This window comes from Stigmatopora nigra, chromosome 1 (genome assembly GCF_051989575.1).
Source record: "Stigmatopora nigra isolate UIUO_SnigA chromosome 1, RoL_Snig_1.1, whole genome shotgun sequence".
In the NCBI taxonomy this organism is placed as follows: Eukaryota; Metazoa; Chordata; class Actinopteri; order Syngnathiformes; family Syngnathidae; genus Stigmatopora; species Stigmatopora nigra.
The window spans coordinates 16,558,174-16,584,584 of record NC_135508.1 but is presented as its reverse complement, the minus strand read 5'-3'; the positions used below and the strand labels follow the sequence as shown (position 1 = coordinate 16,584,584).

Below are 26,411 nucleotides of genomic sequence, written 5' to 3'. Positions count from 1 at the left end.
CATTAACCTTTTACAATGAAAAAAAAAGCTTCTGTCCATTTTGGGGTTAGCCATTTCCTTTAATAATGGACAGAACGTTTTGGGTTACCTTATATTGAAACAGTTTTATAATCTGTATTCAAAATGTTTCATTGAAAATATTACTTTTACTTTTTAGATTTTTGTGGAAGAAATAAGGTCCATGTTTCCATACTTTTGCTCCTTTTTGACACATACCTTCTGTCCTGGGGATCAGTGTCACAGTAGGTTATGGTGCTTAGTGGATAATGCCGCCTGAAAAAAATCCTAGAGAAAGCATGACAGTTAATCAAAATGATTTCCTTACTACTACAACAATTCTACAATAACATGTACTTTCTTTTACTGTATGTCTGTATACTGTACACTAAACATATATGTCCGTGAATAAGATTTTGTTTTGTGAGCTTGTGTAAAAATGCGCAAATTTTAACTTCATTAATAGATACTACTTTCACCGTTTTGCTGAATTGCTCCGGCAATCTGAACCTTTTATTCATTGCTGTGAGAAATTGACTTAACTTGACGACATAGATTTTGTTCCAAGTCTGTCACTTAAAAACAACAAGCTACTGAGTCAATGCAGGGTTGAGATCAAATCTTGGGAGTCCTTGCGTTATGAATCAATTTCATTGATATGCTTGTGAACAGAAAGTTTGACAGATTCTGACTGTTGCCGACATAGGTCTTGTGTCAACACAAAACTCCTTTTGGCGATAAGCTTATGTAAACTTTCATCTAATCGCAGAAATATTCTTTACAGATGTCTGTATATCTGTCTTTTCTTCATTCTTTTTACACCGGTGATCTTCATTTCCATTTTAATTTCTTCACTTTTGGAGTGGGCTCGGAGAACAAACTTTCTTATTTGAGTCCATAACGTGAAAAAAGGGGGAAGAGAACGGCAAAGATCTTCTCGGCGGACAAACACAGATAAGCACTGTGCACTGCTGTTTCCGTAACTATGGTTTACCAATGTCTGGATATATCTCTCCTTCTTTCTCTTTACGATGTTGTGCACAGACGTAAGAAAGCCGAAATGTTGTAGGTCGACGACATCATAACCCAAGGACTCCCTGTACATATATATTTGGACATCTGGTGATCTATCTACTTGATTGGATTTTTTTTGCTAAGTAAAATTACAGTTTATTTTCCAATTGCACAGAAGTATATTGGTGCTTATTAATTACAAACACCCAGGAACAGGCTGATGACTTGAAGCACTTACTTTCGGTGACTATCTGTTAGCATGATGCCTTGTGGGGACACTTTACAATTTACCACAGTGGCGGTGGGTAAAGGATTAGTCTCCAGTGTCTGACTGATGGCCTTGGCAATGGCTTGTGGGCCAGTCAACGACTCCATGTCCACAGAGTTAATATAGAGCACGTTGGACGCTGGGAATAAAAGAAAAAAAGAATTTTCCGTTAGGTATATGGTCATTGCAAAGAGAGTAATATGGAAGTCTGTCCAGAATTTACCATGACACTCCTCTGGAACTTTCTGAACTGTAAAGAAGAAGTGACAGCGTAAGGCAAAGTGGACAATCACAGTGTACAGATCAAGAACACTCTTGCCTGTCGAATTCAGCATACACCAGTAAGTTGGTTACCTGTTCCTTGCTTCAGAAGCTCCACTACAGGGTCCGTGGGTGTGGCCAGCTCCAGAGCCTCTTCATTTGGGTCTACGTAAAGCAATTGTAGATGTAATGCATCTCACACACAGTTTTTGAATTATTAGAGGCTCCCAGCCCATGCTGCATGCCATTTTACCTTTGGTGGGGATCATTAGCTTGCAGGGCAGAGCCAAAGGTGTCATGGAGTGCTGGTATACCAGTGCGGAGAGACAACCTGTGATGACATTCTAAGTGTGAGAAACGAATCCACAGATAGAAAGTAGACTCTGTTGGACTCACCAAAGTACGGTTCGTTGGGACAGCCCTTCAGGCGGACACCTTTGGGGCTTGTTTCAATCAGGAAATGTCTTACCAGCTCGTTGGTCAGATCGGCAACTAGGTGCATTATAACAGCATTTTAAATCAATGTTGTCTGTACAGTCTGTTTGTAGTATAGCAGTTATGTCTACTGTGAGAAGTGATTCAGTTATGATTTAGGATCTCCATATAAGTCTTTTTTACAAATTTCTACGTTTCTATTGCTCAACTAAAAAGGCTAAGGTTTTACACCAATGTCCTCCAATTCTGGAATGAACCACATATATTTGTGATCAAATTGAAGTACAATCTATTTCAGTATTCAAGTCCAAGAATCCAAATCTTACCTTTTTTGTTTTGCGGTGCTGTTGGAGGTGGGCATGCTACTTTCAAGGCAAGACCATAAGCCCCTCGGAAGGAGTGGCTGTCCCTGATGACAAAGGCACCAGGCTCCCTGTCCTTCAACACATTAATGGCTGAAAGGAAAGATAAGAGAAACATTTGCAAGCTGGCACTTACTGGAAAACATGCAGAACTTGTTATGTTACCTTGCTCTCGTGAGATGTCGGGCTTATACCAGAACTTGGAAGTGTCTTGGACAAACTTGACATTCATTTTAATGTCTGGATAACCATCTGTTGATTACACAATGAAATTATGTGTGTTTTTTATTTTTTGAGGGTGGGCGATTTTGGTTATTGAAATCAAATGCAAACAAACAAACTGGCACATCTTTTATTGTCTTACCATAGATGGACTTGGAGGTGTCTGGGTAAGTCCCAGGCAAGTTTGAGCCTCCAGCCTCAGCTGCCAGATTTTTGCCATCCATCCGTTCGGTGTCCCCACTGCCCACATGCCTGTTAACTGGCAGCTGGGGGGAGACGGGGAAGGCGGGCGTGGAAGGTGGCTGTGCCTGACGAGATGTGGCTCCTAGCTCATCGGGGGTACTGTGGCCGCCCCCTGCAACTTGCCGTCCCATCAAGGGGCTGCCAGGTGGCAAATTAACACTGCTGGTCTTGGGATTTCGGCCAATCAAGGGGCTGGAGGGCATGCTGTCCCTGCCGCCGCTGGCTGGAGGTGTGTGCCTGACTGGTGAGGGACTGGCTTGCCCTAGGCGCCTTTGGAGAGCAGGGCTTGGGGGAGTATTGGTGGCAACTGTGCGGTGTAGGGTGTTAGGGCTACCAGGGATAGTGTGGACACCCATGATGTTCACTTGAGAGCCATCTGGGGATGTGTGCGTGTGCGGGTAAAAGGGTGCTGGGCTGTGATCCAAAGACCCATGTCTCCTTTTGACAAAGAAATGTATAAAAACATGCAGTCATTTTCTGGTTTCTCTTAATTTGGCACCCTACAAAATAATTAATCTTGGAGTTTGCATGTTCTCCCCGGGCCTACGTGGGTTTTCCACGGGTACTCTGGTTTCCTCCCACATTCCGAAGACATGCACGGTAGGCTGATTGGACACTAAATTGGGACACTTGGAGTATGCTAATTACTAATACTTTTGTTGGGGCGTAATTTGGCCAGAGTACTTTGTAGGTCGATTATTTCCTATCAATGGGTGGGACATACAATGTCCTTTTACTGCATAATGCATGAATTAACATATTAAAAGTGAAACATAAGTGTCAGTGGTGCGCAGAGGCATACCCTTCAGGGCTGTGAACAGGACTGCTGGAGGTAAGAGGACCACTGAATTGTTGTGTTCTAAATTCCACAAATCCACGATTATCTGCATGAAAAAAATAAATACATGAATGAATCGGTATGGGTCCAATATAAAATATACTATAGATGTGGAAGAGATTTTATGAGCCAAATCTATAGATGAGAAAACAAACTTTCATCCAGTATGTTAGGATGTGTTACTTGGTTCTCCATGATTAGAAACAGAGTCTGAGCATGAGAAATATAAGCCCATATTAAGAGCAGAAGGCATGCACAAAATACAAGGAATTAAAGTGGGTCCGCTTGGGATACAGAGTAATTGTTGAAAGCAACGCATTTGACAACTTCACTGACCTGATGCAAATCTTTGATTAGGCTTCACCTCCGCTGGCGGCATCCAACCTGGCGGAGAGCGAGCTGCAAACAGATAATGACAGTTCAAAAGGTACCTGTGTTTTTACTCTAGTACTAATATCATGTATTTCGTTCATACATTTGCACACACCTGCTGTTTGTTATTTGTGGTGAGGTCATGCGCTTATATTTTTACATAATCTCAAGACCAGCCTATGCAAATCCTGTAAGGTAACTTGAACTGTACAGGATCTTAAAAGGCCACAGTGTGAAAGTGTGTGACTTAGGACTGATAAGATGACTGCAAAGGTGCTCGCATGTGCAAGTCTCCTTCTCCTACAGGGCTTCTCTGCCATTTTGGGAAAGTACGTCTACGTCAAGGAGGCTATGAAGTGGAATGAGGCCCAGAGTTACTGTCGTCGTTTTTATACAGATCTGGCTCCGGTTGGTAATGAAAAGGAACTAAAGGAACTCCGTAATATCAACGCTGAGGTCAGCGCATTCTGGACTGGACTGGTGAGAAATGAAACTGACAGTGAAAAATGGAGATGGTCAGGGGGTGGTGAAGCATCCACAAATCTCTGGGGACGATACCAGCCAAATGATTCCCTTTTGGAAGATGTTGGCATGATGATCAACAATGAAATTTACAGTACACATAAATACTATTGGCGGCCTTTCTTTTGCTTCAATGCCATTGTTGTGAGAGAGCGTGCAAACTGGGAGGAAGCGTTAGACCACTGCAGGGAGAGACACAGCGACTTGGCCAGTGTGACATCACTGACAGAGATGCTTTTGATCCACAGAGAGCTGGAAAAAAATCTCTCTACTGAGTACACCTGGCTTGGTTTGCGTTTCTTCCCAGTGGGCTGGCGCTGGGTGGACAAGGAGGACTTGAAATATGAGGTCTGGAGTCGTCACGAGAGGCCTATGTGTCCGGCAGCAAGACACAGGTGTGCAGCCTTAAAGGTGATGGGATGGACGCCAAATGCTACAAACATTGACGGATTTCCGGGAACCAATAACACAGTTAGTGCTTTGGTGGGGAAAGCGGACGTTTGGGAAGAATCCATGTGGGAGGCTTATGACTGTGAGCAGAGAAATTATTTTGTTTGCTACTGAACTTGTTAGTTCTTATTTCAATTACTTGTTTTTAACTTGGTTTATTTGTTAAAACTATTATATTGTCACGAAAATTTTAAGATGTATGTATTTTTTACTAATGATAAAACACATTTTATGATATTAGTGTTTTGATGTTTAAAGTATGCCAAGTCAGCTTTTAATTAAACTGTTGAAATAATAACATTGTTGTGTGTCGTTAAGTCAGGTTTTAACAAAGTAGTGATTGAGTTTCCATGCTTTTCCTTTTAACACTGCAGTGCTTCCTGTCTAAAAGGGAGTGGATGCCACATTAAAATCTTTTTTGATGCTTGTTTTGTGTTCTACTGTAAAACCAGTAACCCTTAAGAAACTGTGTTTGGGAGCAAAATTATTGTCATGTATCAGGCAGCATACACTGCATTTTTTGGTATTAGTTGCATGAGCCAAATAATATACAATGAAGAGGAAAACTATAGTATATATAAGTCAGAATGGAGTATAAGTCACATTTTTTACTTTTAGATTTATCAAACACCAACAACGAGCATACATTAAAGTAACGATAGTAAAATGGAGAACAATAAGCTAAACAATAGCCTCACCCAACCTACCGATATCATTGTCCTCAAATGCCTCCCGGTACGTGTGAACGATACCCTGAGACAAAAAAAGACAAACATAATTGATAAAACAATGACAATACTATATAATCATTGGTCATCGATTTATTTCCCCTCCTCTTAAGCTTTAAAGCAGTGATTTTCAAACTTTTTTGGCCACCGCCCCCTTCACCGCCGGGCCAAAATGCCAACGCCCCCCTCTTTACCCCTTTCCAACGAACGCTAGAACGACTATATTGCTAAATGTCACAAGAATTGGTTGATTCTTCAATCACAAACAGTTTGAAGACTAAAAAAAACAATTTTAATAAACAAAAATGGTTATCATTTATTCTTCAATTACAACACCTTGAACTGAACTTGAAATAAATTGTAAAACTGAACGAGTAACCATTAACAACTGTCCTGCCTAATGAGATGGGTGGGCTTGGTGCATTGCAATCGAGCAGACAACGTTTCTTGTTTCAATAAAGCTTGTTTTTTGTCGACTTTTTATTACAGACAATCAATTTTTCCGGTCTTTCTACAAACACCAACGTCACATTTTACTGTAATTGCTCCATCGCCCCCTTCACTATTTCAACGCCCCCCATTCGCCTGTTTATTCGTCAGCGCCCCCCTGAAAGTTCACACCACCCCCCGAGGGGCGGTACCGCCCACTTTGAAAACCACTGCTTTAAAGCGTTGTCGGTTAAAATACATTGGAAAAAAATACCAACCTCCCTGAGATTCCTTCTAGGGTTGTTGGGCAGACTGTTGCTGAAATCTGGTGAAGGGGCGTTAGGCCTGTTGTCTTGAGCGCTCTGGTAGTGACCCTCACTAGTGGTCCTACGCCGACCAGTCTCCTTGCTCACCTCCGGGGTCATCCCTCTGGATTGTACACCTGAACCACACACACGGCATCATACAATGTTGGAAATGAGAACCACTAAGTAAGGAATGCAAAGAATGCTTCATGAATGAAGTGTAAGAAATTAAAAGGGGAGCAACTAAAAGTGAGTGGAGGTGGACAAACCAGAAAAGGAATAGGAGCGATGGTGATCAGATTGTTGCGGTGTTACGCTGTCACAGAGACCCCGGATTCGAGCGTTGTACTCTGATGCCGGGGCAGGATATCAGAGTGGTGGGTAGTGAACGGGAAGAGGAAGAACAAGGTGAGAAGACGTGCAGAGGAAGAAGCAATGGTGGGAAGGAGTTGTCCAATCAGTGATGAATTGAACGGAAAAAGACAATATAGACAAACAACAATAAAAGGATGTGATACTAATGCAACTAACACTCTCAAAAAAGAAGCGCGGTATATACAATTAAGATCCATTGGGAGGCAGCATTGAGCTTCTGCTTAGTGTATCTAAATGTGAACTGGTGGAGGCTGGGGTTTCAATACCCTCCTGCTATTATTACCCCGCACTCCGAGACTTCACTTCATTTTAGCTGCAGAGCTAATTATATGCGCACAGCTCATACTGTTGGTGAGTAGGTAACAGGAACTGCGATATGCCTAACCATGTGTTGTTCAGTGGAACAGAGGGAGAGCTTGAGTTGAAACTTTACAGATTAAACTCTTGACGCCAGCGAGGCGGTTAATGCACTCTGCCTTGTCAGACACATCAATTACGCAATTACATTGCGGTATAGCACAGCCTTACCAGCAATGCGGTGAGCCACCAAGCCTTCTATATTCAATGCTGATTCCTCAGCATCTTGCTCTCGCGCCAAAGAGGAAGAGGAGGTCTCCTTAGGTTGAGGGGTGAGGGACGGGAGTGGAGAGGAGGACTCACTGTACCCTGTGTAGGGAGACGAGGCCTGAAGATCTGGAGAGTGGGAAGCCGTGCCAACCATGTACGAGTTCATGGACTTCAATGGTTGATGACCATTTGAAGAGGGGTCCGAGGAGAACTGGTGACGTGCATGTGTATATGGCTCTGGTGTGTGAGTTGGGGTGGTGTTTTGGTGTTGCAAAGTGGAGCCAATCTTTTTAGGACAGTGTACCGGAGACTCTAAAAGAGGGCTCTGGTTGGGGAAAGTTCTCCCAGTTGCACGGGGTGGCTGATGGAAGTTGCTGTTGAATGACCCGGAGGATGTGCTGTAGCCATGAATGGCCGAGTCGGCTTGGTACGATGGCCTTGTGAGTGTCTGGGAGAAGGGTACTGGTGAAGAATTGAGGCTATGTTCCCCTGGTGGAGCACTGTGCGACTTGGACATGTGGGAGTTGATCGGGTCCAGGTCAAGCATGAGCATATTCAGGGCTTCAATGGACTGCTCAATGTCCCTTTGAGAAGCTGAGGAGGGAAAATGTGGCAAGCTATGGGTGGATTGGAGTGGTGGGCCAAAAGGATCATCTGGGAGGCTGTACTGGTGCCATGTACTGAGACCCCTTTGAACAGCTTCTCGACTACTGGTACTCCTCTCAGGCGCCCTGGGCATTAGTTTAGGGTTGGATTCAGGACTGCTGGTAGGCGGGTTCCCAAAGGACTGTGACCGGTACATTCCACTCACATTCTGGAAGTGGTTATATCCCCCCAAAGGTGACACAGATGAACTGCACTCCTGCATTGCAGTGGCGGTTTGCAATCCGTGCACAGGCATTTCACTCAGCTTCTCGTTGAAATTAGCACTTTCAAGGTAGGGGCTGTCGTTTTGAATGCTGGCAGGGGTTTGTGACTGATAGTAGAGGTTAGCTGGTATTGCCTGGCCCTCTAGGGATGAAAGCGTGCCCAAACTTTCTACACTGTTGCCCTCTTGGCTATTGGGAAGCTCGTCATCAAGAATATCTGTCTCACGTTCCCCTGCGGTAGGGACACCACTTAGCCTGGTGTGGCCCCCGTTGACATGCACCTGAGCAGGGACAAGGTGCCGGACACCCCCTCCTGGACTTGTTGATGTCGACAAATAGACTTGCCGTTGGTGAACAGGTGCCTCAAGCCCACTCAGAAGCTGATCAAGTTCTCTCTTCTCTTGGGGGCTGAGGGTCTGGTGGATTGCTGCAGGGTTGCTGTGAATTGAGCCCCCATGCAGAGACTGACTGTGTTCCTCTGTACGGTCGGTCTTTATGGAAGCGGTGGAGTTTCCAGAGTCACTGCTTACAGATAGAGTGTGGTCGACAGCGGGAAGAGAGGCATGGCCAGTAACAGGAAGGGTATGTTCTGTTGTCTGAAGTGGGTGATTCGGGTGTTGCAATTGGTTCTCAGTTGCAGTCAAAGGGTCACCACGAACTGGGATGCCATTGATGGTAACCACTCCCTCCAAAGAGTCTTTCTTTCGGACCTGTGCGTACAGACTTCCATCAAGTGGACCTTGACTGTGAAGAACATCTGAAAGACAGATGAGAACGGATCAAACTGAAATCTTCCTGTGAAGTTCTATTCTTTTAAATAATCTAAAACCAAATGGAAAACCTGCACAAGACCAAATAACAATCCCAAACAAGCACAAAGGAGCTCTGAAAGTCTTTTTTTATACCTTGAGTTATTAGCCCAGCAGCCAGCAACACTGGCCCCATGCACTATTAATAGACAGTTTACAGGGGGAACAGCCCTGCCACCCATGCACCACTGACAACCCATTCAGTCTGACATGAATCAGGGTGGCTCATCACCAGCATGTAGTTTTTAAAGCAAATTTCATCTAAACCAAAAAAATTAAACATAACAGTTCTCTGCCTGTAAATAATATACGTATTGAACCTCTGGAAAAGACGCCCTACACAGTCAGGTATTGGCATACATTCTCCCAAAACAGCTGATATTTAAGATAGTGTACAGTGATGTGTGTATACACTACAAGAGGTTCAAAGTTGTCAACTGTTGTAGTTTTAAATGTCATGTCAACAGGATGGTAGAACACCTGTTAATATTGCAGCTTGTACTTGTTGTTTTGCTGGTTTGTTTGCATCTCATGACAAGAGGCCACAAGCTCGCACCTAAAGCCTTAAAAAATGGTCATAAAAATCCTTTACCTGTTTACGTGATATCTTGTCATCCTTCTCTCAAAATCAAAAATGAAAATGATCATTTAATTCCGTAAAAGTGAAAAGTAAGCCTTCTCCTGTTGCTCCCTTTGCTATATCCTTCCATCACCCAAATTGTGTTGGTAGCGAGTGAGGGGGGCTGCACCACCACTTGACTCTTCCGGGCAGCAGGGGTGTGGCTTTACAGAACTCCCATCTGTCAGTTTTCTGATGTCATTGGTCAGAGTTGGGGATCCCTTCACTCTTAGTCACTTTAAAAGCCATGGTTTTAACAAGAGATCACTGAAGCAGAACATTGAGTGTAAGAATTTATTCATTCATTTTCTAAATTGCGTATCCTCGCAAGTGTTGTGGGGGCTGCTGGAACCTATTTCAGTCAACTTCAGGCACCAGACGAGGGACACCCTGAATTGGTGGCCAGTCAATTGCTTGGCACAAGGAGATAGACAACTATTCATGCTCACACTCACCAGGCCTACCACTACGTGGGAGGATACTGTAATAAAATACAGCACTATTCATAGAAAAAATACTGGCGTGAGACAATAAAAACTCACTAGAAAATGACATTGGGGTTATAAAATACTGCAGAGCACTGTGAAACACTGCAAAAATAGTTTAACCGTTGTAAACAAATGGTAAATTATTCCTACTATACAACAACATGGGATAATCTGTTCTAGTAAGGGGATACGGTCCAATATGGTCAACATTCAGGAATGCAAGTATATCCTTCTTTTAGTCACTATTGCATTAATGGTTCTGCCAGCCCTGTCTACATTAAAAATCACATCTTGTATCAGGATATCATCCTCCAAATATTACAAGAGTTTTTAAAATCCATTTCTCAGGGCAACTTGGCATTGAAGATGGTCTACATTGTATCAATTCTAGCTATGGATAAGTACACATCTTTAATACATTCTGAAGAATTTCAATGATCGTCCAGGACTCGTTGCACATAGTGCTTCAAAAAAAAAAACACCAAAGTGCCCTAGTTGAGAATGTAAGCTTGAATGGGTTTCTGTTGCAATTGACCAGAGTTGAATGATTGGTCAAGAGTCAAAGAGACAATATATGCTCTCTTATTTTAGGTCAGCTGGGATCAACTCCAGCTTCACTGTGACCCTGAACAAAATAAGCAGTGTATAAAAAGGATGGATAACACAACAATGTGAGCTATGTAGCTTAAAGTAAAAGGTTCAGAGCAGCAATTTTTATGACTGAGAAATCCTATTGAAATATGAGCTCACGCTTTGCATCCAACTGTGACCACAAAAATATCAAATGGCACAGCCAGGCACCTAACGTGCACTTACCACTCGCATTAATGTGTAAGCACGTCATATAATAATGGCGAGACTCCAGCTGGGTATTAACTGTGGCGACAACAATTTTTAACAAACCTTACAGTATTCCACCTGTATGGAACACGCATCCTTGCTCTGGAAGAGCAGTGTCAAACCTCAAAATAAATCAGTTGAGTCACCTGGGCAGAGTGCCATGTACACCAAATGGTGATTCACATGCCTATTCACCTTCTGTATTGACTTTTTTTTTTTTTTTACTGAATCATGACAGTTCCGGCATATGCACACATAAGCAAACACAAGTGCAAGCTTTGGTGTCTCATTGGCACTTCCCGGAATTGGCAGCCATTAAAAGGCCATTTTCACAAATGTGGCTAATGGTTTATTATAAATAGAAGTAGTTGAGCACTGCATGCCACTGCTGTGTCAATAGACCTGCTTGGAATCAGACTACGTACTAGTGTAAACATGCAGTTAGATGCAGAAGAATTTGAACAGTGAGGTTGAGTTCTTAAAATCCTTTGCCATGGCGCATTAAAAATAAATTAAATAAATAAATACAAGTATATATATATATATATATATATATATATATATATAAATATATATATATATATATATATATATATATATATATATATATATATATATATATATATATATATATATATATATATATATATATATATATATATATATATATATATATATATATATATATATATATATATATATATATATATATATATATATATATATATATATATATATATATATATATATATATATATATATATATATATATATATATATATATATATATATATATATATATATATATATATATATATATATATATATATATATATATATATATATATATATATATATATATATATATATATATATATTTCTTATATAAAAGGGACACACACAATTAAGATTATTGATTTAAAATGGCTTGGGCAGGATCTGGAAAAACAGTGCACGAACACAGATCTGATCTTGAATTCTTCCATCTCAAAAGAAAATTTCTTCATAAATAAAGAAATGAAATAGGTCACTGCATTGTGACATGGATAATAGATGCATAGTTAAACAAAAATCTGTAAATACATAAAGATGAATGATGAAGTCACTCTGAGTGGGAATGATCAAGGTGGACATTTTCTTTCGGCATGACAACATCTTAATCCACACTTACAATTATACACAGTGACAAGTCGTGTTGGGAGTGTGAGGACATGCAGTGATGTCATTTCACAATGGGATGTAATACTTAACTTTGATATTGTGACGACAGCCAGCCTGCATGCCAGCAAACGGTGACTTGATTTGACTGAAAGCTGACGTACAGCAGGCTTTCAGTATGTTTGCGTCACATTTCTCTTTGAATAGTGAACATTTGTAGGCTGAAATATGGCGTGACAGCACATCACTATGTGTTACAGTTTGAGCATCAGTGATTGACAGTCTGATTTTGTATGAGAAATGTCTGCCTCCCACTTCATCCATCATTCACTTTTTAGAAGTAACGTAATGTGACCATGTTGGTGTCACCAACCAAGACGACTGTCAGGGTGATGTCATGTGTAAGACATCACATTACACCTCACGTCTGATTCAGATTTATCTCCATGCTGGCGATATGCGATCAGCAGCAGTTTGCCTCCAAAATAGCCATTCAGGGTAGAAATGAGGCATTAAAGGATGAGGAGAGTCGCAGCAGGGTTTCGAAGGCTACCGGGATGTGAACCTGCTGCTGCAACTCACAGTGCTGTCACCAGCATGTCCATCTCCCCCAATTTTGTTCTCGTGTGACACACAAGCATACATTTAAAATACTCTGCTGCTCTCCATTTCTGCAGGCTAAGTTGCCTCCATTATCAAACTTGGCAGAACAAGTTTATGCAATTTATTTCTCTTCCTCCAATCAGTCCTCGTAGGTCTAACAAAATGACTTGAGCTGCGCCACACATAAAACTGGAGGCGTCTACCTCACTCTACATATCCTTCCCCACCCCCTGTGTTCCTTTCTGTCACCATCCAGCTATTCCAGAAATGCTTCACGGCTCAGCCCGACCAAATAGGGGAGGGGTAGTAAACAAAGAGGACAGCTTCCCAGCCTTCTGAACTCACATACAAATGCCAATATGCCAAAAGGTATGGTATATCATATTCTCTCATTCTATTACCATTGCTATGTATTCAATACATTCCTTGAAAAGGTTTTCCTTTAAACCAGGAAATTGTGTGGTGGTCAAACAACATCATGTAACACTTTTAACGTTACTGTTACTTGTTTTGACCCAACTGGAGCCCACTCAGTCCAGCGACTTGGGCAACTGAGGGGCAACAAGGTTATTAGCAGACCTGACACACACACAGCTGCATTCTGATGTAAAAATTGCAAAGTACTCAACATGCTAATGAAATCAGGTGCGCACAGACACACATAGGTGGATGCTAACAAGGCGGCCTAACAATATACTGTAGTGCCAGGGGGCTTGTGAGTTACAACGTAAGCAACAGGCATCCTAATCTTGTACTCTTTGAAAGACAACATTCTTTTGCTGAGCTCTTTCAACTTCGTGTCCAAGGTCAGGGTTAAAAATGGCGCCAGGAGAGTAAAGTGACATGAGTTCGGACCTCAACACATGAACATTAGTACAAATAAACAAGTCTGGCTTTTGCAAATGACCCGCCATTAATGAGGGATGGATGTGCGGTGCTGAGAGAGGTGGAATCATCTTTTTCCATCCTGGAAAATTCCAACGCAGTAACTACATAATTAAAAAACATGAAAAAAACCCCACTTCAATTGGGTCACTTTTATCAAAAAGAAGCACCAATCTATTTATTTGAAGAGAATTTTAAAAGACAAAAAAAGTCTCCCGTTTTCCCTGAACTTGAACAAATTGCCGGAGAAGAGTCTCCCTACTGTGTGCAGGGTTTAACAAGATTACAAGTTGAAGTACGGGTGATTCCCGACTGACCTTCAGGAAACACTGCAATTACTACAATGCCCCTCTGAGGAACTCAATAACAGAAAATGGGTCTTTGCGACATAATAAAGTGAATGCGTCACCACTCTGACTGCTGTCAGTGTGATGACTACATTACTGATCCATGTTTGCGCCTACCATGCTGGTCATCAGCAGCTCCATCACAGCGGTGGATGAAGTTTTCATATGAGTCCCAACGGATCAAAGGATCTTGTGTGTTGTAATCCACACAGACGCTGGGCCCGTTCTCCAAATGGCTTAGTCCTGGAAAGTAAATTTCACAATGAGGACGTGGTTCACAAGCAAAGTAAAAATTACAAAAAAATCTATAGGCAGTTTATAAAAAAACATGCTACCTTTAATTTTCTGTGGAGCATACGAAAACACAAACTCCACCTTCCCATATTCAGGGAATCTGTCATCTGTAAACACAAACCACTTTGAAGGACCAGACAGTTTCTCCTACTCCTAAATTATAATACAAACAACAAAATACATTATAGCTTAGGGAATCTGCTTGGAAGCAGGATGCCACCAGATGGTGGTAGAGGAATGCATTTATACTGGAGATGTCTCACAAAGGTGTCATCGCACAGTATAGTTGGGAATGACTGGTCCAAAAAACAGAACATTTATCATCATTCATTCGTTTTCTTAACTGCTTTATCCTCAGTAGGGTCGCTGGGGGTGCCAGAGCCTATCCCGGCTGACTTCGGGCCAGAGGTGGGGGACACCCTGACTCGGTGGGCATGAGGAGACGGACAACAATTCACGCACACACTCACACCTTGGGGCAATTTAGAGTGTGCAATCAGCCTACCATGCATCTTTTTGGAATGTGGGAGGAAACCGGAGTACCCGGGGAAAACCCACGCAGGCCTGGAAAGAGCACGCAAACTCCACACAGGTGGACCAACCTGGATTTAAACCCAGCACCCCAGAGCTTTGAGGCCAACATGCTAACCAATCAAACTACACAGAAATCCAGCAAATTTTATTTCATTACCTTTGAATGTCTCATCCAATTCACGCTTTCCAAACACCACTCCAAGATCATGGATTGCACATGTGTGGAACTGCACCCTGAACACGACATCCCTGATGGAGTTTCTGAACCGCTTGTGGTAACACTTGAGCTGTGGTAGGTGAGTGTAGATAGATAGTGATGTGTATGTGGATAAAAGGTAACACCATAGAATGGAATGACAGAATGGCTTACCAAGATGTCGCCTTTTAGCAAAAGGCCGGGTTCAATGGTGATACAAATGCTGGTGTTGCCATCGCCCTGCACGTTGCTGTGTGAACAAAAACAACAGCATCACGTAAAAACAAATCAATTTAAAGTTGAGCGTAATTGACTAGCAAAGATTACGTACTATATTCCCGATGTATAGACTGGCTGCATGGCCTGGTAAATCTTTAGGAATGGACGGCAGCCTTGGCAGAACAAATGGGGAGGGGACATTTCACTTGATTTAATATCTTACTGTGCAAAACTATTCCCAAATATTCAAAGAGAAGATTCACACCTCCTTTGGACTCAAAGTTGGGAATCCCATGCATGATCACATGATGAAGGAACAGAGGCTTGTTGTTGATTTTTATTTGGCCAGACAAAAGGCCATTAAAATATTGCACGTACCTAAGAAGTGAAAAAAAAGCAGGTGAGTTAAAAAGAGCACACAAACAGAAACAGTCATACAGTTTTTGTATTTTCTGTATTTTTGGCCAATCAAATTTCAATGTAACGTTTGTCAGTAAATATCGCATAACAACATATGTTGGCCTGCATTGAAATTTTTTTTTTTTGCACGGTTTATCGTCAAGTGCGCTCAATGGTCAGGAAATTACAGTATTTCAAGTGCCATCCAAATAAATAAACTAAGTTTATTTTGGAATAAGGAATGTGAATAACTATTTCAGTTTAGCTTCCAATTGCTTACTTCCTGTAAAAAGGTCATGAGGAAAAGTAGTATTGAGAAAATATGAATTCACACTAATTTCAAAATTTGTATTTGCAACGATGTAAAAACTAGTATGCTACCACATTAAAACATAGTTTTACATGGGGTAAAAACTTGAATAATTCTCATTCAGCAATAAAGCCAATTTTATTTAAGGAATACTTGGAATAATCGCTTTGCTTACCCTAATAAATTACTTATATTGAGTTGAAAATTTGAATTTGCACTATTAAAAAACATTTACGTGACTGAAGCTACAATAGATTACTGCAGTGCATCCTGTTTTTCAGTGCAGGTGATTGAGATCAGAAATAATTATGTCCGAATTGGGAAAAATTAGCTTGGCCGAGGATGAGTCATCAGACTTATTTAGTCATTTCTTTGTTTATTCTCTGTCACCTTGTTCTTATCTACCCCCCTGTAATGTTCTTGGATTCCACCACATACTTAAAGACATCATTTCAGGCTAATCACACTGTTGGAAAACACGCTTAACTTCACTCTCTTGGGTACGCTCTTGGCATGAATGGAATCTTTCAAACAAACAGTGGAAGCTCCGACATTTTCACAGAATTATCTTAATTCAAACTAAATTGCAGGGGAGAAAAACCTTTTCCTGTTCACATTTGGACCAGTCATTGGACAATTTGATGCTTAGGGAAAAATACACACATTCAAACATTTAGAAAAAAGAACTGAGGTAGCAACTAACCTTCTTTGTGAAGGTTGACCCACAGGAAGTGCTTTGTCCTCATAGAAACGCCTCATTGCGAACCTGTCCAGTGCCTGGTCAGCACTGTAAATAAAGAGGAATATTATCTTTATGGTAATCTTTTAGAAAAACTACCCTGTAAAGTTTCAAAGTATCTCTAAACTTCTAATAACATCTGGCTACATTAAAGAATAATGACTCCCTGAGCTGTTTGCTCTCAGAGAAGCAGAACAATAAACCAGCCGGGATGGCTTGTTTTGCCGCATTAATCATACTGCAGTCTTACACACACCTTTAAATAGAAAAAAATTCAACAACGATAATCGAAAGAGAGAAAATGCCATTAAGGTGTTTGTTACCTTGCAGATATGCTGCTGTAATGCATGTAGGCAGCCACCACCACCCCTGTCCGACCTCGGTTACCCTGTAAAATCAAAGGGATCATATCGTAATTGTTGTCAAAGTCATCAATATCAATGGATATGTTTTATGTAACTTTACTTTGTTGTGAAGCACCACAACATTGTGTGGGTCGCCATTAAGCCATGTACCGATGGCCTTGCACATGCTGCAGATCTTGTCCAGTGGGGGTGCATGGTGGTCTGGCCATCCAAATTCCAGAACCTGCCGAAGTCAAATGAATGAGATGCTTCCGAAATAGTCTGTTGTACCCCATTTAATGTGATTATACCTTGGGATTCAATGTTGCTAGGTCATTCCTCAGTTCACTCAGGTTCAGGACCTACATTCAGAAAGGACAAATATACTAAATGCATTAAAACAGACAGGGATATTGTTACATTTATTAAAAGGGCAATCCCCCTCACCAGGTAGTGTTCCCCATGTTTTGAGCGGAGCATGGCCGCCACCTCCTTTAGATGAGCGATATAGTTGTGCTCCTCGGCAGTGGCAGGGAAAGAGAAGGAGATGATCCTCTCTGTGATGTAGACCAGATCCACTTCGTAGGTTTCCTCCATGCCTTGAACCATACTTTGACTCCTAGTGAGGGCACACACCAAGCAAATGACAGATATTTTCTCTTTTTTTGAATGTACTGTCAGATCAGCCATTTTAATCGCTTTGACAGGGAATTTAAAGTACTATATTTTCAACGTGAGCTGGAAGGTACACGAGCATATTTTACCTATTCTCAATGGACTGGTGATATGACTTCTCATTGATGAGATCAAAACACTTTGAAATGGAACTAAGAAATGTGAGGACATGTGCTTAAGGTAAAAATGGTCTTACCGTGACTGCTTTCTTTTTATTTCGGCACTCTTGCAGGACCTGGCTGACCCCTAAAGTGATAAGTCATGAGCAAAAAGATATTAGTAATTATGGTTCAAAATCAGTTTGATTATTTTTTTAATGGAATGAAAACAGAGACAAAAATGAAAAATGTGTCCTTGGGGCAGAGAAAACTATGTCATTAAGGACAAGTAGAGTTGAACAAGGATTCTAGCATGATGAAGTTTGAGTTTAAACCAATAGTCAGTGTGGATGTATTCACACAATGATATAACGCATATACTATAAGGGAGGCATTGAAGACTGCTAAAGAAGGGGCTCTGCGGTCACATCTCAACTGTATGCGTTCTTGTAGTCTTGCATCATTTGTGGAAGCTGGTATGACTACACATGATCACGAACCAATACTCAATTCAACAAAACGGTGAAGCTCGTAGCCTAGATGCTCCCATGAGAAACTGAAGAGAAGATTTCTGTCAGCTTTTCATAAAAAATATGAACCATAGCCGATGTGGACTAAAAAAGATGATAAAAACGTCTTGTGTGGGGAGGGTTGTGTGGTAAAATATACAAAAAAAAACAATTTATATTTTTCCTGATAGAAAAATTTGCACAGAGTTATAAAAATAAAGTCATATATTAAAAGTGTGGACTGGTAATACCTTGTTGATCAGGTGACCTGTGCTCCACCTCCAAATTAAACGCCGGGGGGCAAAATGACTCCGAAGAAAGCCTCCAAATGCCATAGCTGCTTTATTCAATGTCAAAATAATTAAGAAAACAAGATTGGGTGTGATATGTCCATGCCCGCTGAGATGTGCATTTCACTCCATGCTGGTTCCAATGATGGAAAAATACTACGTGATGCTGCTTTCGCCAACAGATGATGTTCTAGTCCCATTCCCCATAAGCTCTTTCCTTTGCAGCTACTCCTCCTACTGTCTCATTATCTATCATTATTCCCATCTCCTCTACCACAGTTTTTTTCCCTTTTCCCAAGCTGAGTGTTGATGTGCACTTCCTTCGCAGTGTAAACAGCCATTGCATACTTTAATGACCCTTCAGAATGGTGTTTCTGCGCTTAGAATTGGTACGAGAAACTTACATCGGCCTGGTGTTGCTGAACAAAAACTAAAACTGTCTCATTGTCCATACGGTTGATTTGTGGCAGTGGTTCTTAACCTTGTTGGAGCTACTGAACCCCACCAGTTTCATATGTGCATTCACCGTACCCTACATTAGTGGAAAATGAGTGGTAGTTTATTTTCAAATTCAAGATATTTTAATTCCTTGCAGAAATTAGTGGCCAAACAATGTCGCGTGATCATCTGCAGACAGTAATGTTCAAGCGGATCATGTTATCAAGTATAGACATAATGTGTCGATCTGTCTTGACCTCCGTGGTAGAGGCTCCACCGAACCCGAGATCGACTCACCGAACGCCTCGGGTTTGATCAAACCTAGGTTAAGAATCACTGTTGTAAGGTACGACGTATTGTGTCCGGTGGCAGAAAGTAAACCCAACAGTTCAGTTGCGCGGCCTGGACAATCCCACCATGATGTCAGTTATGGACGATGATTTGGATTATTTTCCCAACTTCACTGGAGTAAAAGACCCCTTTCCTTCCGTCACTTCAACCAGCAATAGATACCATGGAAACAATATGTATTGATTTGTTGTGCCCTTGTTATAGCTCATCTCATAGCGTAATTAACACCTAGAGATGACATGTTAAATATATAGTTAAAACCCTGCCCCAGTGACGTGCTTGTTGAGTCCAAAAAGAGTTTGGAGTGACAACATACAGTTAGTGGTAACTGTTTTTAAAACATGTGTTGAGAAATACTAAGACAAGCTACTTACAGGAGTATCTACATGCTTTAGTGGCAGCTGAGGAGTAGGGGGCTGTAGAGAGAATCCAGAGAAAAGACTGGTTAGTAATGAAATGCCATCTGTGGAGCATTACTCATATAGAAGAGAGACAATGAAATCAAAGAAACATTGAGTGTGCTCATGCACATATACTGTACAAAATTATATATATATATATATATATATATATATATATATATATATATATATATATATATATATATATATATATATATATATATATATATATATATATATATATATATATATATATATATATATATATATATATACATACAAAGAAAACCCTATACATTTGTGTCAAGTGCAATGTGTTTAGCTAAGCTCTGCAAACAAAACTTGAGATTGTAAAGCAAGTTGCTTTGGTCATTCAAGAAGGCCATCATCCAATGTAAATATGTACAAAGAAGTGAGTGCTTGGAATGTCCCTAATTTGTTCAGTTCTACAAATAAGAGAAAGCATCCAGCAACCAGCATCAAATTCATGAGGTGGTTCTAGATGTCGCGCTTCTGTGGTTGATGGAAAATGGACAATTGAATACTGTAAGGGAAAAGGCTTAAGCTGAAACTCAAGGCCTAAAGGCCAGATCACAGCCTGAGACATCAAATTCAGTGCCCCAATAAACCAAATCAAATACAAGTTTCCTCATTTTTCAGGCAAAAAGGTGACGAGATTACAAATTGTCTTTACTCTACTTTAAAGAATATTGGACTATTGCAAGATCTTTGGTAACAAGACCTCTTAAAATATATTTCTATTACATGAATATAATAATTAAAAGAGTTGAGAAACCACTAATTTAAAATAGTTTCATTTTAATTTCAGTTTTCTACAAATTGATTTTTTTGCAGTTTTTGCAATGAACCAAAGTCAGGCAAAAGAACCACTGCACCACAGTATACAGTGATAATAGGGTGAATGTATTACAATTTTAACACCCATAGCAGCCCTTTGAGGGAAAAGGTAACTACTATATGACCAACGAAGCGACAAATATGTGATAGAAACTTTAGCTTTGGAACCTTTTGCAACAGTTTTGCCTTCAATACAATTAAGGAATATTACATGACAAATGAGACCATTGGCATCAGTGGACTCTATGGCGTCAGTGAAGGTATTTATAAAGAAAAGCATGTTGAACTCACAAGCTCATAGTTGGTGCTGGTTTGACAGGCCGTGGTGACCTGTAATAGAAAGGACAAGGTTTGAAAGACTGGGTTTCTATTCTTCTGTATCATTTTTTGCAATAATAACAAGCAAGGAGATGTTTTCTCTCTCATCATAACATTGCTTCGGAATTAGAACAGGTTTCATTACATTTTCTGGTGGTGCATCTTTAAATAGGAAGGCCACCACCGCGTGGTCTCAGTATCCATGACAAGTGGCTCCTATTAGTCTGCATAACCATCTAGCAGCTACACATCACAGATTGGGACATAGCAAACGGAGAAGCTTTACGTATAAACACGATCCGTGGCAGGTTGGTGCGTAGTCAGATTGGCGAGCACTATCAGTAGCCAGCAGGCTCTGACGGGAAGGAAGCCACCATAATTAGTTTGCACAGTGAAAACAAAAGCCGGTTGGCATTTGCAAGGTTATCACGGAGAATCAGAATCCAGGAGGGAGAACAGTATTGTTAATATGCCACGTGATGTCAAAACTGGTCATTGATGAAAGTCACCATTTTGTTTTCATGCCAACACTTTGCCTCATTTCCTGCGGCCCAGACTGACATTAACATAACTGTCTTGGCACACAGTAGCCATATCCTTCAAGCATGCCACTTCATTTTGCAGCAGTACTCTATTATACAGCAGGGGTTCTCAACTTGGGTTACCCGAGGACTAACATTTTCCCGTAGTCATTAAATTGTGTGCTACTTTGATTGAAGACAAACTACATTATGTGAAATTGTTTGATTAGAAATGTCTTTGAAATCTAACAAAAATATTATATTAGTGAATTGCAATGCAGAACGCTATTAAGAAACGGGAGTTAATTACATTATTCTATTCAAGCTGAATGGAAGAATATTAATCAATGAACTACATTTGAATATGACAGCTTTAGAAATGTGCTCAGAATGACAAACAAACTTCATTTCAGAAACATAGACTCAAATATCTATAATAATTAATCATTGATTTCGATGATTAAGATTACATATTGAAAACCTAAACACTAGGTTTACAAAAAATTGGAGTTGCAAGTTTGAATTATTTGAACCAGTGTGAAAATCTCTAAAATAGTTTTCACTTCATCAATAGAATTTTTTTTTTAATTATTGTATTTTTTTTCTTAACGTTTGATATTTGAGCCCTTACTGCAAATGAAGTCATCTGGTCTTTCAAAAGAAGAGTTCAAATTATATATTTTTTTCCTATTGCTCTATAAAATCAATTAACAACTGTTCCATGGCCTGAGAATCACTGATTTGCAGTATGTTTGTTGACCCAGAGGTCCAAAGGCATCAGGAATCAGGGTAATGGGACTCAAGAGAGGCCTGACGACAGATCTTCACTGTTCAAATTCCTAACTGCCTCTACACTGACTGCATCCTTATTAGGCGACCAATGTGGGAAGATAGAAGGATCTTCTTGTTATTTTTCCTGCTTAGAAATAAAAAAAGGTAGAGAAATACCAAAGAAGCCCTGCCACGCAACTGAATTCTCAGGTAACTTGAACCATTTGGATTGCTGAACACAAGCACAACCTCAGATTTAATATCATTGCCAATCAATTAATTGCATTTCTACACTATCTGCTCAGTGTATATCAATTGCAATTGGTTTTAAAGTGCAGTACCTGTAGTCGAGCACCCACACTTGCAATTCCTTTAGCAATCCCTTTAGCAATCCTATGAGACCAGTACCAAATCAATGGCAGCTTTCCTAAGAAATTGAATTCCACGCTCACCAAGCAACAACCAAATAAGGACCGAAGTGCAAAAGGCGTCTTTGGATGGATATAAACACACTGGCTCTCTGTTTTCCTTGGAAAGGGAATAACTTCAAAAACCAATATAACCCTTAGTGAGCTTGTTCATCTGTGGTTTGACATTTTGACATTAGAGTGGAATGATCCAGCATATGATCGTTCAAGTTTACAAATGTGGTATTCAAGGGTAAAAAAAAGTTGTTATTTTTACTAAATATATAAATATGTACAATCTTTTTTGACGGGAACCTAAAAGTCACGAGGGACAGTTATAGCACAAAACTAGCTATTGACAATAGACTCAAAACGTTATGGATAAAGCGATCAAGATTCAGTTGACATTTATGCGATAACTTCCTATCACAGAATGCTGTTAAAATTGAGTTTATTATATTATTTTCTTCTTGCTTCAGAGAAGATGAAAAATATAGTTTTTACTCTTTAAACCACTTCTGGTTTCATTAAAATATATATAATATCAGCTGCCTAGACCACAGGGAACTGATATTTATAGTGGGAACTTGAAGCAGACCATCATTTAGCTCGCATCAGTCACAGTTGTTTAATGGCTTTGTGGTCCAAAAGAAACTTCATTCAAGGGATGCAAGATGTTGAAAACCATGGATGAGAAGAAAAAAAGCTGTTGGATAGCTATCAGGCCACAGTGAGTCGTCCAATCCTTAATCATAAATATGGTTCAAAATGAAGAACTGATGAAGAACAGGCTGGCACGGTGGAGCAAGTTGGCCTCACAGTTCTGGGGTCCTGGATTCAAATCCAGCTCATGTCTATCCGTGTGGAGTTTGCATGTTCTCTCCGGGCCTGCGTTGGTTTCCTCCGGGTACTCCGGTTTCCTCCCACATTACAAAAAACATGCATGGTAGGCTGAGTGGACACTCTAACATTTAGAGTCGAAATTGACCCTAGGTATGGGCGTGAGTGTGTTTTGGTTGTCCGTCTCCTTGTGCCCTGTGATCGGTTGGCCACCGATTCAAGGTGTCCACCGCCTATGGCCCAGAAACATCTGGGATTGGCTTTAGCTACCCCCACAAGCCTAATGAGGATAAAGCGGTTTCGAAAATGAGGTGAGATAAGATGAAGATCAGATGTGCAATTGCAATTCTCTTGAAACAAAGAAAAATTATTAAGAGCACATTAAACTGAGGGTTAGAAATGCAACGTGAAGGAACGTGAGTGTGTTTTTTTTAAATATATATATATTTATTTTAGCACGCAACCCAAAAAAAGGTAAACCACAATTTCATTAGTCATTCATTTTTCGGATTGGGAGTTAAAAACTATTGGGATGTACTATTTTTTGTTTCACATTTCCCTTGGGATTGCTCTCTAATAGATGAACAGGTAACCTTCCCAGAGGGGCATCATGTTTTATAAGAAGAGACAAACAGCTGTTCTTTAACATTGGTGTTCACCTCGCGATGCTCAAGGGAGACATGACTGAGGTTTTTGTAATGGGCAAGGTGTGGAAAAAAAATGATGGAATGTTTTCGTTACATGCTCAGAAGCAAATTAACTACATTGTGAGGTTGTGTCATACCTTACGGCGTCGCGATAAAACTGCATTCCTAATTTTTTCTCACCTGTCAAGTGGGATATGTACCTCAGTGACCTCTTCATCACTTATGTTTTGCTGGCTGAAGGTCATAGTAGAGTGACTGCCAACATTACTTTTCTTAACACTGACAATGAATAATGTGGGAAAAGGTAAAGTAAACCCCACATGTTTATTTATTCTACTCACGCACAGTTGTTGTAAACAGTAGTCAAATAATAGGATTATGGTGTTTTTAATAGAGGGAAAAATCTTATGATGCATTCCAAATATAATATGAACTTCTAATATTAATAAAACCGTCTTAAAAGCCAGCGATTTTTATTTCCCACCAGTTCTTAAAGCATGCAATTCCCTCAAAAAGCCTAAAACAACTCTTACCTGTATGTAGAGCTCTCTCTGCACCTGGATTTTTAAATCTGCATTTCTACAGGCTTCTCAACACAAACCAACCTAAACTCGCCCTAAGAGGACAGAGACAACAGCAGGAGCACCAAATACAGACTCTTTCAACCACCTCCTCGGCCAGAGACCCCCACCCCTTCACAGTCAAAACACCAGCCGTAATCCCGGACGCGTGCCAGAGAGCTACTGAAGTCAGCCACTGCACTGAACCAGGAGGCACTCTTCATGCTGCTAGCTGCGGCTCCTCTATCCACTGCCAAGTAGAATCTGAACACACTATATAAGGCCAAGAAAGCAGCTTGGGGATGCTTGCTGCCCAAAGCAAGACGGTAACTGTATGTTAATCTTTCTCTCTCAGAGTACTCTGTCTAATTCCCCTGTCCGCTCTCCTTCTGTCCTCACTTTCCTCAAAGCAGCTGCTGAAAGAGAATACCTATATCTCCAACAACCACACACTGATACATCATTAGACTTGGCAAAAACAGAATTGTTATACTCTCACCAGAAAATAAGTATACTTTTTTACAGTGCTTTATTCAGTTATTAGGGTTGCATGTGACCTTAAACTAATCCCAGATGATTTAAAAGGCAAGACCTACATCTACACATTGAAAAATAACCATTCATACCTCCCACCATGGGACTTTTTACTTTTTACTGAATTTAAACTAAAAGTATATTACTGAAATGTGAGAGAAATTCAGGCATTGGAAGAACATGCTCTCTCTTTCCCCTCTATTGAAGCCCATGGCCACAAGTTATTATAAATTGAGACTGAACAGAGAGAAGCTAACACAAGGAACATGACAGTTCACCTTAAAGTAATCACCCTCTTGCTACTGCCACAATGTAATTTCCCGAATACGGGACGAATAAAGTTATCCAATCCAATCCAATCCAAAGACATAAAAGTGTTCGAGGTCATTGACTAGAATTTTTTTAATGGTGGCATAACACCAATGGAAACATCCACTCCAATACTTATTACATCTGTTTATGTGAAGGCAACATTAAAGACTACTTATTCCCTTCCTTGGTGCCTACCTTAATTATTTGTTTATATCTTTTAAAAAAACACAATGGCACAACACTGAAAAGTTCAAAACAATGTTAAAAAGACAAACTCGAACTACAACAAATGTTTATACGAAAAAGTGACTTTGTACGGAATGTGCTGTTGACCAGAGGACTAATTAAAGGCCTCAAATCCACCCATGTTCAGCCTAAAACCCTTTTACAGTATTAAACGTTTCTCACTTGTGTGCCACTTTTAGATGACAAATTATTAAACAGTTTCACTCAGAATAATGAGTTATCAGAAAATATTTGTTTTAAATAATCATTATAAATGGATCCACAGTTTACCACAATTTTTCCACACTATCACACACACTTAAAATAACATGACAGTACAATTCAATTGAATATAATAGAAAACATGTAAAAAGAAATGCATATACAATAGACTAATCCATTCAAATGCTCAGACAGAATTCATTTAACAAACTCCAAGAGCTCCTCCAGTCATTCCAACTTTTCATGCATGACTGAGACCAATACTTTGTGTGCGTCTGTCCATAAAATATATTTAAGACTCCAAAACAATTTGTCTTCAGAGGGAAGTTTAGTTTTGGCAGAACACACGGTATTCTTTTGCAAAAACCTGGAAGGTTTATTTTAGGAAAAAAA

General features: G+C 40.3%; 2 protein-coding genes across 7 annotated transcripts in view; one reads left to right on the top strand and one right to left on the bottom strand.

Annotated features, from left to right (window-relative positions):
• Positions 1-26,411, bottom strand: part of tns1a (tensin 1a) — a 43,405-nt gene that overhangs the window by 2,514 nt on the left and 14,480 nt on the right. For 4 of the 6 annotated variants that reach the window (XM_077738334.1, XM_077738245.1, XM_077738496.1 and 1 more), the window contains exons 5-32: positions 20,953-20,991; positions 19,777-19,818; positions 17,913-17,962; positions 17,489-17,660; positions 17,353-17,403; positions 17,163-17,285; positions 17,021-17,085; positions 16,662-16,745; positions 15,515-15,627; positions 15,362-15,422; positions 15,205-15,280; positions 14,992-15,121; positions 14,342-14,407; positions 14,124-14,249; positions 7,350-9,014; positions 6,420-6,583; positions 5,692-5,737; positions 3,977-4,039; positions 3,605-3,686; positions 2,702-3,240; positions 2,503-2,589; positions 2,302-2,430; positions 1,937-2,032; positions 1,794-1,871; positions 1,634-1,705; positions 1,503-1,529; positions 1,250-1,418; positions 217-285 (exon numbers count right to left, since the gene is read on the bottom strand). In XM_077738334.1, coding sequence (XP_077594460.1) covers positions 217-285; positions 1,250-1,418; positions 1,503-1,529; positions 1,634-1,705; positions 1,794-1,871; positions 1,937-2,032; positions 2,302-2,430; positions 2,503-2,589; positions 2,702-3,240; positions 3,605-3,686; positions 3,977-4,039; positions 5,692-5,737; positions 6,420-6,583; positions 7,350-9,014; positions 14,124-14,249; positions 14,342-14,407; positions 14,992-15,121; positions 15,205-15,280; positions 15,362-15,422; positions 15,515-15,627; positions 16,662-16,745; positions 17,021-17,085; positions 17,163-17,285; positions 17,353-17,403; positions 17,489-17,660; positions 17,913-17,962; positions 19,777-19,818; positions 20,953-20,991 — 4,484 coding nt within the window. Of the gene's footprint in view, positions 1-216; positions 286-1,249; positions 1,419-1,502; positions 1,530-1,633; positions 1,706-1,793; positions 1,872-1,936; positions 2,033-2,301; positions 2,431-2,502; positions 2,590-2,701; positions 3,241-3,604; positions 3,687-3,976; positions 4,040-5,691; positions 5,738-6,419; positions 6,584-7,349; positions 9,015-14,123; positions 14,250-14,341; positions 14,408-14,991; positions 15,122-15,204; positions 15,281-15,361; positions 15,423-15,514; positions 15,628-16,661; positions 16,746-17,020; positions 17,086-17,162; positions 17,286-17,352; positions 17,404-17,488; positions 17,661-17,912; positions 17,963-19,776; positions 19,819-20,952; positions 20,992-24,698; positions 25,134-26,411 lie in introns of those variants that run through there. The other 2 variants (XM_077738667.1, XM_077738577.1) reach the window with 2 other exon arrangements.
• Positions 4,041-5,098, top strand: LOC144199783 (putative C-type lectin domain family 20 member A). Its single transcript, XM_077721644.1, has one exon. The coding sequence runs from the start codon at positions 4,274-4,276 to the stop codon at positions 5,096-5,098; it is 825 nt and encodes a 274-aa protein (XP_077577770.1). The 5' UTR covers positions 4,041-4,273.

Excerpts from the sequence above, each read along its gene's own strand:
- LOC144199783 (XM_077721644.1), top strand. The coding sequence starts at position 4,274 with ATGACTGCAAAGGTGCTCGCATGTGCAAGTCTCCTTCTCCTACAGGGC.